This window comes from Toxotes jaculatrix, chromosome 14 (assembly GCF_017976425.1).
Source record: "Toxotes jaculatrix isolate fToxJac2 chromosome 14, fToxJac2.pri, whole genome shotgun sequence".
Lineage (NCBI taxonomy): Eukaryota > Metazoa > Chordata > Actinopteri > Toxotidae > Toxotes > Toxotes jaculatrix.
The window spans coordinates 13603462-13616615 of record NC_054407.1 but is presented as its reverse complement, the minus strand read 5'-3'; the positions used below and the strand labels follow the sequence as shown (position 1 = coordinate 13616615).

Below are 13154 nucleotides of genomic sequence, written 5' to 3'. Positions count from 1 at the left end.
GGGTTTGGGCAATTTGGAACTGGTTCTCAATTCCCACTCCTACTTGCTAGACACACTCAAGCTGTTATGAGATTAAACTCATAAACTCTGTATGGCTTTTGTCTGGTTCACCTCCAGGTGATCCACCTCTTTAATTATATTCACCTTTATCAGCAGCTCCATTGAGAGGAAAGTTATGGGTGAAGGAATTGTTCCAGTTTAGCTGAGTTGCAGCTCTGTAAACTTTATTTTTTCTAGAGTTCCTACGGAGTAAAAAACAAAAAAAAACCAAAAACTTTTCAGTCAGCAGGAGTTCATATCCCCCAAGGAGTACCAGAGCTACCTGTCCTGCTCTGCAGCAGAGACGAACGGCTTGAAACAGAAACAAACTCTGACAACGGATGAGAGCAGGGCTGCAGAGACACCAAAACATAAATGGGGCTCAGGAAAATTAGGTGTACCTGCAACCATGTCAATGCTGTACGTGCATATAGTAACTCATACATAAACAAATGTTCTTGGCAGTTTAAGGTGATTCTAATTTGGAAACAGATGCTCTGCCGAGTGCATCATGTACCTCAGCTTCTCAAGAGAACAAAAGAAGAGAAAAAAAGAAACGTGCATTTCTACCCTGGTTAGTCTCTCTCATAAGCAACGCCACGGAGAGAGCAAAGAGCACAAGGATTTTTGTTTTGAACACCATGTCGTATTGAATCAAGCAAACGGTTGGGTGCTTGCCTTTGTTGCTTTCCTCCTCTGAGTGGAGTAGACTAAATTTATTCTTGCCATTCCATTTTGGTAGAAATGAGACTGGATAGAGTAGACATGTAGACCCACTTGGAGGACAAGTAGATCCTCCAAGTAGGAGAGACAAGTGTCATGTACATATTAATATAGCTGAATCTACAGTATTTGTATTTCCTACTATATATTTTTATGTTGTCCTAGATTAGGGCCTTTAAAAAAAGATAACATTAATATTTTAGAATCAAATTCAAATATACTGCTCATAAGTTTCACCTCATTTCATTGAGGACCTAAATTTAATAAAGGAACAATGAATTATAATCCTGAGCTTAATCTAGTGCCACCTTTGGGCAAATATCAAATTTATTAACACTGTTAGTGCCTGCCTCCCAGTACACATGCATTATACACAGTTAGTAGTATTCACACAGCTGTGTTCTATGGGGACCCATGTAGATACATGTGCACAAAGAAACACACACATTAGTGTTCTCTTTGCAGGACTAATGATAACATGTCTCACCAAGGGGCATCTTCGTTTCTTCGTTTCTTGTTTCTAACACAGACCATCTTTCTTAAAAGCCTGTAACTCATCATGCTACTATGTATTGGAAAATGTCCCCATACACATTTGTGTGCAATTTTCTATTGTCTGCATTTCTGCTTCTGTAGCTCTGTATTGCTGGTCCATGTGTTGTAGAGCACCAGTGCACATACAAAGGCATGATGTACAGGGGTGAAGGATCAGTCAAAGTTCCCGCTGTCGGGTTTCTCCGTCAGCATGCTAAACACAGCACACAAGGGATAGGCGAAAGGAAAAAGGATATGAGGCTGGCTCAAATCAAAATGTGGTCGAGACTGCCTCAGCCTCTTTTTTTTTTGGGGGGGGGGGGGGGGGGGGATTCTTTGTTGATTCCCAAGCCTCTTAACCACAGCTGAGAGTTGTTTTGTTGTCTGGCCTCCATGCCTCAAGAGTTCAACACAGAGTAAGACAGCTTGGTTCCCCAAAGGCTGATATTTAAGCTATAGGGCTGGAAAATAAGGGATTTTGCTATGGGTGTCTCTCTAAGCCTGTAGGCTGCAGCACCGGGACTTTTTCCCCTCAGATGTGTCTGAGCCCACTTGCTGAGAAGTACTTGGCAAGTTTTTGAAGCAGCAGAGATCCTTGCTGCGGGCAGCTTCATTGAGCTCTGACTGATAGTTGTTCACGAAGTGCTGAGAGTGCTGCTATTACAGGAACATAATCTTAGTTCTTCATGCAATTGAGGCTTTTTTTTTTTTACAGTTACTACAGGTACTTTTAAAAACTGGTGTCCCCATAAAATCTGTGCTGTTAATTGTTTTACGGTAAAATGCTCAGAACTCCCGCAGCTATTTTAAAAATGTACACACTCAGATGTAAAAGAAAAGATCAATGATCGGTGCAGGTCACTCTGAGACTCAAAAAGCCCTGAGTCTTTCACATCACAGCACTGTATGGAAGTCGGAAAAGGTTAAAGGTTAAAACTTAAAGCCAGTGATCTCTGAGCGACAACCTATCAACAACCAATCACACTCGTTTTAATTCCCTCATGAAACAGAAGCACATTGCATAAAGATGTAAAAACAAAAAACATAAAGAGAAAACTGACAGTCAGCGTCAACGGCTTCCTAAATGTCTCTAATAGAACTTTAACAGTTTAATGCCTCATAAATAAAAGATGTATGTAGAGCATGTAAATTATGTGCTTAACACGCCCACAAGCTTCAGGAGGCAAAATCTCACTGACGCATCGTAGCTTCATCACACCCCATGTGGTTCCTGAAATGAGAGAGAAGAACAACAGGAAACAGAAAAGGGGGGTTTGGACTGGAAGGATGTAAGACAAATGGTAGAGTCAGGGGTAAGACGCACCTACATAGGTAGGTAGAGGAAACTGTATGATATAGAGGCATGGTCTTTTTTTTCCTTTAACCAAAGCTATAACTTAGTTAAACAAGAGACCACAGTTGAAAAGTGGTTGACGCTGTCATGTCATCCAAATGGCTCAGCCCACAAGTCAGCAAACTGTGTCGTCTTAAAGATAATAACAAGGTGTTTGCTTGAACAACATAATTCCATCTGTGAAATCCATCCAAGCAGCTCTGTGATTAAATCTGATGGACTTGCGAATCGGCATGGAGATGTGATATCCACTCCAATAGAATAACTTCCTCTCTAGAACAAATTGCTGCCGCCCATGCTGCCCTTCCCATCTGCTTCTCTGTGTATGTTTATTTATTTTTTTTCCCTCTTGCATTGTTTACACTGTGTGTTAATGAGACATTAGGTGTAGCCAAACCTATTCATCTCAGTCCCATTGTTCAAACCTCCGCGTCTGAAGACAGAGCTTCGGAGCTGCCAGGAACTCAGGCGAAACCTGCTCACCTGCTCGGGCACACTCCATGCAAGGGTTTAATTGGAGGGAGGGTATGAGAGAGAAAAGGACAAGGAGGCAGATTTAACAGGAGAATGAAGAGAAGGGAAGAATAAAGACAGGCAAAATGAGGGTTGTTGGGGGACCCTCCATTTCTATGAACTGAAAACTCCCCTCCTGCCTCTTCCTTTTCTCATCTATCTCCTACACACACACATAATGCAGCACCAGCGCTCATCAAAATGAGGGGATGACAAGAACAAAAGAAACTCCATTCACTCTCAGCCACATTGAGTGAGTTAGAGTGGCAGCCTGTCAGATAAGGTGGAAAGAAGGAGGTGGACAAAGGATGGGAAGACAAGAGGAGCAGCAGAGGGAAACACAAGCATACATGGAGATAAGGAGGAGAGTGAAGGAGAGGAAGACCCCAGGTTGATGTGGGAATGGGAGGAACCAGACAAAGGATGAGGAGGAGGAAAAGCAGAAATGAGATGCACAGGAAGTCAATGAAGACGAGAGGGTGCAGGAGAGGAGTTTGGCACATCACCACGGACTTCAGCAAAAGCTGCAATGTGCTGCTTTTATCACAAAGCGCACTGTTCAGCCTCGTACTCTTAAACAGTCTTTGTTCCCTCTTTTTCTCCTTGCTTTCTGTCCTCTCCCATTCCCCCTGTCACACAATGTGGATCTGCCTATCACAGTCTCTGAGAGAAGGCACCCCGCATCGTTCAGGAGGTTATCAAGGCAGGTTTGTGCTGTTAATTACTGAGCTGTCATTGATCGTTCCATATGTGTGCACATAAGGAGGTTGAGCTAAAAGTTAAGGCTTTGGCCTCTCAAGTCCTTGGGAAAAGATAAAAAATTCAAGCTGTTTGTAAAAGCCTGTGTTAGTTTCACAATGGAGAGAAGAACAGAGGAAGAAAAAAGTGAGAATCAAAAGCCAGAAAGAAATCAGACAATGGGATTCAGGGAAAGAGAAAGCCCTGCAGTGGATGTCTTTATCTCCAACTTATAGCAGTGACGCTGGATTGCACATCACACAAAGCACAGCACTTCATTTGTTTCAGCACCTCTGCCTCCCCTGCACGGAGCGCTGTTGGGTAACTGGCTGACAATGTGCCCCAGAGTCATGATGCAACTCCAGGAAACTGATTTTTCCGAGTAGAAGGTCATCTATTTTCTATCACGGACTAAAATGAGGTTATAGCATGTCAATGCTTCTGCTACCATGTCGGAAGATCGGATATTGACTCAAAAAGGATGATATAAGGTGGTGAAATTGAGGTGAGTCTCCTTGTGATGTGGTTGAAGTACCAACAAAGGCACTATAATCAAGCCTTGTTTAAAGCTGTGCAGGGACCAAGAATATATGTGGATGGTATGATGAAATGTGCAGTAAAACTTGGGTGGGCTTGCTGATCAAGGCCTTGAATGCTTTTGAGGTTGTTAACAACTGTGACTAAACATGGCAAAGTGTCTCCCTGCTCTTCTTGCTGAGTCTTGTGGGAATTTGAGATTATTGATGTAGAGATTTTACACATTTCATTGAAGACATTCACAGTACATGTGCAAGAATGTCTCATTGTTCGCTTTGCTTTGTTTTCACTTATCTTTTCTACTCTCTCTTTTAATTGCTTAAAAAGCTAAAGATGGTAAAGCTCTCTTCCCATAGTAATATTTAGTTTTACTGGCGACCAAACCATCTAATGTGCGTTGGTTTTCTCACAATTTAGGATAAATCTAGTAATATTTTTGTTATTATCAGCAAACCCTATGCAAAGACCAAAACCAATAATTAATTGATTTTACTTATAAGTGGTGCCTCTGTAGCAAAAGCCTATTACAGTGTTCCTCTGTGCCAAAGACCTCTATACATGTCCTACTAAAAATATATCAATGGGCCACATTGTTGCACTGGGTCACATGCTCATTACCATGAAAACATGCACAAACTCTAGCTTATTTAGACTGTCATGGTGTCATAAATACTTAATAGTACACCAAATGAGTATTAATCCGAAGCTAAAAATAGTCCCCAACAAATGTGTGGTTTGTTTCATAGAAACTACAGTGCTCAGCTGTCAGAACCTTTATGTATTTTACATACATACATGCAGTTTGATTGATAAATTTCTTTACAGTTTTTAAAAGGTTTACATCCAATTAAGTATGTTTGTACGGGGGTGTCCCGTTGGTCATGTGGTTTAAGATCGTACACCGAATATGTTTACCATGTAATCGCAACATGATTTCTGTTGGGAACCTCTGTCGCTTTTCCCCTCTCTTTCCAGCAGTAAGAAAAATATAGCGTCAGCCTTATCCTTTGAATCTTGATCAAGACTGAGAGTATCAAAATTATGGTTCAAGTGGCAAGAGAAAAAAAAAAATCAAAGTAAAGAAATCCTTTAAAGATGGCCTTCAGCAGTACTGGCATAACATTCATCTTGATGAACCTCAGTGGCTGAGGTTTTGTTGGGTTATTGCTGTTTTACTTTATCTACTACTGGTCTGTTCAGAGAGAGAAAACCTGGCCAGGGCAGGACAATAAGCTTCTCAACATATGAAAAGCAACTCAGTGCTTTTTGATTGCTTTGCTATGGACAGGGCAGTCAGCTTCATACAAGTGTGAGTTGAAATAGAGTGTTTGCAAACACAGAATGATACGTTTCCCTCCCTGTAGATTATCTGTGGGTCAGTCACGGCTAAATTCTTGGTCTAACTTCACAGTTTTTAATTATGCCTCTAAGGTCTAAACATAACTCCCCGCAGTCATTTTGATTATTTTGCAGCTGATGGTAGCACTGCCTTGTACTTCTTTCGTGGTAGTGAGTCAGCCACAGCTTGACTTCATTAACTGTTAGATGATCAAAAGCCTGCAGGACACGAGACCTTGAGTTCAGCTCAGCACAGTAGTTAAGGAGCTAGGGAATGCATTATGTCAATTAGTGTCCTCACAAAGATACAAGTACAAGTTTTTTTCTGTGTGGGTGTGTGTGTTTATTTATTTTTCAGTAGGATTTCACAAAAAGTACTGAACCTGTTTGCGGCAAACTTGGTGGAGGGTTGTGGGGTATGGGAAGAACTTAATTAAATCTTGAGGCAGATCTGGTTAAAGAATCTTTTTTTTTTTTTTTTTTTTTAGTCACTTTCCTTAACATTTATCACCTTGTTGGATGCATGTGTTCTACTGAGTGCCATTCTAGATTTGCTAAGCACTGTTGGGGGGATGGCAATGGTGGCCAAATTTAAATCGGGTACAGTTTTTACTTGTTATAGGCACAGTCTCAGAACTTTCTGCTTACACCTCGTACTAAGGTGCAATGTGAGAGCAGAGCGTGAGTGAGAGCTGAATTTGGCTGCACTGTGGGTCAGAGTCATTAAGGCCTGATTCTGACACCACTGCCTTAATTAACATGACCTAATGTGAGGAGGGCAAGTCCCAGATTACTTTCTTGCCTATTCTGTTAATTAAAAATTTCAGTTATAAATTCAACCTCTGGGAGCCAAAATTGTGAATGCTGAAAAAGCAAATTAAGAAAACACTTTTTGCCTAATAACCTCTGCATTAACATAACACATTAAAATTATTTTGTCCAAGCAAAGATACTTAGCACCAGAGTGTCGTAAGTGAACGTGAAGAGTTAAAAGGAATTCAGACCACACAAAACTGCAGGAACCTAAAAGGGAAATATGCTGCAGTTGCACAGCTGCACCAGGTAGTTCTTTATAAGTCAAGCACAGGGGTGCTATACAGCACATTCACATGTACAGTAGCTCACTGAATTCTACACACCGTAACAATGTGAAATTTTCCTCAACAATTTTCTTCACTTCTACACCAGGCAGTCACTCTCTCCACCGAGCAGAACTGAAAATATTTTGCACAAGTGGGCAGACAAATCAACACCACAGTCCTTATGTGAGAGCTGCACCACACTGTAGATACAGTGCATTCAGAAGATCCCTTCACTTTTTTTCACATTATGTTGCAGGCTTATGCAAAAATCACTTAAATTCATTGTTTCCCCTCGTCCATCCATACTCTATACTCCATACTGACAAAGTGATTTTTGCACATTTATTAAAAAGGGCAAACTGAATCACTGTATCACATTATTTTTTGCTACCAACTAAACTGAGTGTAATTTTTTTTTCCTGTCCTTCTGGCAGCCATGGACGCACCCCTGAACCTGACAGCCAGTGAAGTGAATCACCGCAGCGCTCTCATCTCCTGGCAACCGCCAATCGCAGAAATTGACAACTACATGCTCACCTACAAGTCAGCGGATGGCAGCCGTAAAGTATGTAGCACACACAGATGTCATGTCTCAACTCTCTCTCTCTCACACACACACTACAGATATACACACACTGTTGATATTATAAGGACTATAATTCCATGTATGTTTACATGCAGACAAAATGTATCTACCGGTTTGGAAATCCTGTTGAGTATCCAGTCTGCAGTTGCAAACATGTGTCAGGGAGATAAACTATACTTTTGTTAATCCGTTCACCTGAAAATAGAAACTTAATTCTGCAGGTCCTGTAGGATACACTGATACTCCTTCCTGGATTTATGTAAAGTAGAAAATTTTGCCAATTCAATCAACTAATCATACCAGGCTTGAACAATGTTCAGTAAAAGAAAATTAATGCAGAATCACAACTTCATGACAGGCACTTCAAAATTCAAATTTTATCTTTCTATCTAGTAATCCCTTGATGGAGAGAGTGTGAGCGTTCGGGGACACACACGCATATACAGACTGCTACACACACACACACAAGGGAACGACAGTGAAATTGCCTGTCCAACAGAGATATTACTTTAACGTGCCTCAGTAGAGACATTGTTTATTTTGATTAAACCTTTTGATGTGGATGAGTAATGATAATAAAGCACATTAGTAAGATCTGTGTGGAATGCTGCACGCCTGTTAACAAATTGACTGGAACAATTTTCCATGATGTTCTGCAAAAGACTTCCTTTTATTGCCAATTAGATGTCTTACACACACATACACACACACACACACACACACCATAGGACTGTCCCTTTCACTGTCCACTGTAGAGGCATGATCCTATAAAGGGACAGCTGAGAAATAAACTCACTCATCCATTGTCTCTCCCTCTCTCTCTCTCTCTCTCTCTCTCTCTCTACCTGTCTATGTTTGTCTCTCACTCTGACCTTTTAAGTGTGGCACTGCGGTGTGGTCGACCATTGGGTGTCACTCATGCACAAAGAATGCATCTGTAACTCTTCAGATGATCCTTTTATATGATTTTGCTTCCAAAGCAAACACACTTCTCTCAGCACTGGTCCCACTGTTGAACCCCATGTTCTTCTTTTTTGTCCTTTTTCCAGGATGATGATTTTCTTTTTCTTTTTTAAAGAAACATTTGTACAAATATATTAAGGCTTTTATAAATGAGTTACATTAAATCAGCCTTTTATATGCCATTTCCAAGACTCCATGCATAAATTTGCATGTTAATTCAAGCTTAAAATAAGGTTTGGATAATGTTTCTCTTCTCTTAGAATATACATATCTGCGTAATGTATATACACACAGAATACACACACATATATATATCGTTTTTCTGACACACTGAAACAACAGGTATTGTAGCCTTCTAAATTGGGCACGTCTTATTTTTCACAAGCTTCTTAATCCTAATACCCAAAGTTCAGATTCAAATCTATAAAGTTTAAATTACTGATACATCCATATATGGATAAAGGTTTACCAGGGACAAAGTGACTCCTGAAATTAAACTGATATGAAGTGATCATCTGGAGAGAAGAACAACATGTGTCTGCTGGAACTACAGAAACACTCGGCCTACTAACGTCTGTACAGTAGTTTTACACAGTGATTCTTCTTTTATCTCATAACCCGTCTTTGACAAGTTCAGACACTGACTGCACAATGTTCACAAACCTGACAACAGCCAAGTTTAATTTTTGCGTGCCATCCAGTAACTCTCAGAATTAACATTTATTAGGGAGAGCTAATACGTCCTGCCAGCTGCCACCTTTATCATTTGTCACCTGGTGAAAGCAACGGTGAGTGCCGGCTAAAAATAAGAAGCAGCTACCTGAATGTTTTCTGTACAGCTAATTAGAGAGGAGAGACAACAGCGAATCCCTGTACTTTGCCAACCCAGGTGTCAGGACAAGAGTCAGTCACCATTTTTCACATTCTTAAATTTCTACTCACATATCATGAAATGTTTGCAGTCAGGAGAGCAGCCTGCTGCATCACTGGAAGGCTGAAGTGGACAAAATACAATATAGTGTAGCAACAACTGGATAGAATCGTTACCGATCTTTTAAAATATAGCCCAGATCAGCCCGAATACTCATCCTGAGGATCAGCTTGAGACATCCTTACTGCTCGCCTCCGTATGCAAAATAGGTAGCTAATAATCTAGTCTACTGCAGCACTTTAAGTAGGATAAAATTTTTAAAATGCCATTTTGGTCCATTTAGATGGTGGTGTCATTACTCTTCAGTGCCACTGCTAGCAACACACTGTCTGTCCTGTATGTAAGATACAGTTACCAGCGCAAGGTTGTTCACTTTGTCTCTTGTTCCCCTGTTGGTGCTCAGCATGCAGGCACCACTGTCAATTAAACGTGGGCGCTGATGCACCCCTTCAGAGGCTGAGGGGGAAAAGGAATAGCTTTGATATTTATTCAAAAAATATTTTCTTATTTTTAAAATTTTTATTTTACTTTACTTTTATTTCACTTTTTTTTTGTCTTTTCACCACATTTGTTCATGTTTTTCTAGATTTTATTCAAACCTTCATTCGCCATGGTAAGCTGTCTGAACAACAAGTGCCACATTTTGAATTCATATCATACAACAACAGATGAGTCACCACTCATGCTCAGAGCAAAAAAACGATTATCGCAGCCAGAGATTGAAGTGTTCCTTGTGAGATTTTCCTCTGGTTGTCTCTATTTGAGGCCTGTCTGAAAAAAATGAAATGCAGCAGTATTACCTCGGCTGTAATCTAACCACCTATTGGTGAGCCTTACGGCTGTTCAGCCTGCTTCCCCTCTTACCGAGATAATGGACTTTTATAATCTACACAAAGTAGCTGTGAGATTAATTCCTTGTCTGATTAACATTTACTTAATAGTTTGTAAATGCATGTTATCACTGTTGGTGAAGCACGTGCCTGGTGTGATAAAGATCACCCCATTCACACACACAGACAAGGGCGAGTATCCGCAAAACATCCGACCACTCAACCACGCATACGCAACATCTAAAGAGACTTTCTGAAGGTATGTATTGTTCTTGATAAGACAGGACTGTTTCGCTTGCAATAAAAAAAAAAAAACCTTATCTTGACCCTGAAACCCCGGTGGGAAAATGTCAGATCCTCAGAGACAGAGAGACACCATTTACCAACTGCTTCGCTGCATAATTCACATGGACACATTGCCTGGAAATGTGTGATTGTTTTTCCAAACTGGCTGAATATTTCATTTTTTCTTCTTCATATTTAATGTGTATCCAGGCCAAACTGTAACACGCATGCACACGGACTCACACACACACAAGCACACACATAGACAAGTTGACATTTTTGTTAATCAGTTGAACGTTCTCCTGGTGGATTTATGACTCATCTAAGAAACTCGTGTAACAAACTGATGTCAAAAAACGGTCAAACGTCTTGGCTTCTTAAGACGGGCTCAATAAAAGAGGATTTGTGAAAAACAAAGAGAGAAGTAACTGCACGGTACCTTCATGACTTTTTCACCAAAAATAGAAATGTTTGTTTCTTGATTGCATAGCAGCTGCTCAGCTCGGCTGTCCAATACGAGTCTTTTATCTCATTCTCTTTAGTTGCCCCCCCTTCTCTTACCAGCCCCCAAACATCCACCCTTCTCTTTTCTTGTTTCTTTTTTTTTTTTTTCCAATGGCTCAGTCACTTTTCACGCGTAAAAACAGAGGCAGGCCTGTTCTGCGGTAAGAAGTAGGGCAGTGGTTACTAATACAATATCTAAATTGACCTACTATGCCTTTTTGGCACCCATTTCTCTTCCCAGTTTTAAAATATTGTGCTAGTGGAACAAAAACCAAGTTGCCAAGTGTTTCCTTAACAAAAATAGCTTGCAGATTTATTTGTTGCTAAAGGTCTTTATAAACCTCACAAGTACAATTCAGTGTTTTATTAGCAACTTATGGGGATTCTAAAATAATTTGGTTTTACCCAGTGGCTTTTACTGAACCCACATTTAATTATTTCTTTTATAGAGGCCAATTTCCTTATCTATTATCTTTTAACTCCCACAGTATGTGTTATGTGAATGAATTTGATCCTCTGTGTGTGTGTGTTTACTAGGAGCTGATCCTAGATGCAGAGGACACTTGGATTCGATTGGAGGGACTGGCTGAGATCACAGAGTACACTGTCAAGCTCCAGGCTGCAAGAGGACTCGACACTAGTGCTATAGTCTCCACTACCTTCACAACAGGTACAGTACGCACACTTTCACTCACATACACACACGACATGTTTGTATTCTTTGATCTAAGCTTGGAAAGTGATTCTGATGGGAAGCGTTTTCTTGGCCTCACAGATTTTTCCTCTCTTTTGCACTGCATTTCACATTACAGTAACCATAATAATGGGTCCCCAAAGCCAGGCACAATTTTCATCTCCATTCCCTGTAGCACAGTGAGGGAAAGTTCCCACAAGGCTGCACCTGCAGGGTGGTAATTTACAATCCTGGAGCTGAACAGCCTGCTCTAATCTGTAATTGGGTGTCAGATGTGTCAGGAAAGCAAGGGATAGGGAACATCATAAAGTTGTTAATCACCTGGAATTCATGGGAACATGCCACAAGTAATATCCAGTATTTTGACCAAGCAGTAGCTATAGCAGTGAGCTATGCAGTGGTGGAATGATGTATTTAAAGTGTGCACAAAAAAGTAGGAATACCAGTGTAAAACTACTCATTACATCTAAAACTCCTGCATTCATGACTTTAATCAAGTCCAAGCCAAAAAACTCAAAAGTTGCAGGCTCAAATATGCTTAGCAGAGCTGAGTGGTTGTGCATAATTTAGTGCAAGTTTGTGTACAAGCAAGTTCATATAATCTACTCTCAGTATAAAGAGTAATTAGTGAATCTTGCATGAGTTATTAATACATTTCAAAGTCAGAAGGAGTAGTTAAAAAAAACCAAAATAAAACAAGCAAATCCTGACTTGTCACGACTCCTCCTCTGCTCCTCTCCAGGGAGTCGTCTATTTGCAACACCTCAGAATTGTGCCCAACACCTGCTGAATGGAGAGACGCTGAGCAGCGTCTACACCATTTACATCAACAGAGACCCCAGCCAGGGTGTGCAGGTGTACTGTGACATGACCACAGACGAAGGAGGCTGGATTGTAAGTCACTGTGAAAATAACACCATCTCTTTTAATAGCACTTTTGTCAAATGTGCAAATGTGTCAGGATGAGGACAGTTGGGGAGAAAAGTGGAATTGGATTTCACTGTCAAAATAACTTCTTTGTACTAAGCATCCTTGTGATCACAGCACTCAGTTATGTCAGCTATTTTAGTCTGAGCAACTGGTTCATATTTTTCTGATCTTGTCGTATCATCACTTTGGTGTCCAGGTGTTCCAGCGTCGTCAGAATGGACTGACAGACTTCTCCAGGAAGTGGAGTGACTATCGGGTTGGCTTTGGAAACCTGGAGGATGAGTTCTGGCTTGGTAAGACCCTTACTAAAAGATAATTAAACTGTATATTTAAGAAAAATGTGCATAGTATAGTTTCAAATACAAGCCATTATCCCCCAACCCACTACACTTTTTGTGACAAGTGCTAGGCAAAGCAAGCGCCATGTCCATTTTTTTTTTAATATCTGGCCCCAGTTACCCCCATTATTAGAGCGAACACCTAACGTAACATCAATGATCTTGTCAGCTATCTTGAGATTGCTGTTGTGCTTCAATTTATGTTTAAAACACACTTAAATGAATCATTTGACAT

The 13154-nt window shown here is 40.5% G+C and overlaps 1 protein-coding gene across 1 annotated transcript in view; it reads left to right on the top strand.

Annotated features, from left to right (window-relative positions):
• The window catches only part of tnr (tenascin R (restrictin, janusin)), a 60592-nt gene that overhangs the window by 39601 nt on the left and 7837 nt on the right, over window positions 1–13154 (top strand). Inside the window, exons 22-25 of the mRNA XM_041055472.1 lie at window positions 7293–7423; window positions 11495–11627; window positions 12394–12545; window positions 12778–12874. Of these exons, the coding sequence (XP_040911406.1) occupies window positions 7293–7423; window positions 11495–11627; window positions 12394–12545; window positions 12778–12874 (513 nt within the window). The remainder of the gene's footprint in view (window positions 1–7292; window positions 7424–11494; window positions 11628–12393; window positions 12546–12777; window positions 12875–13154) is intronic.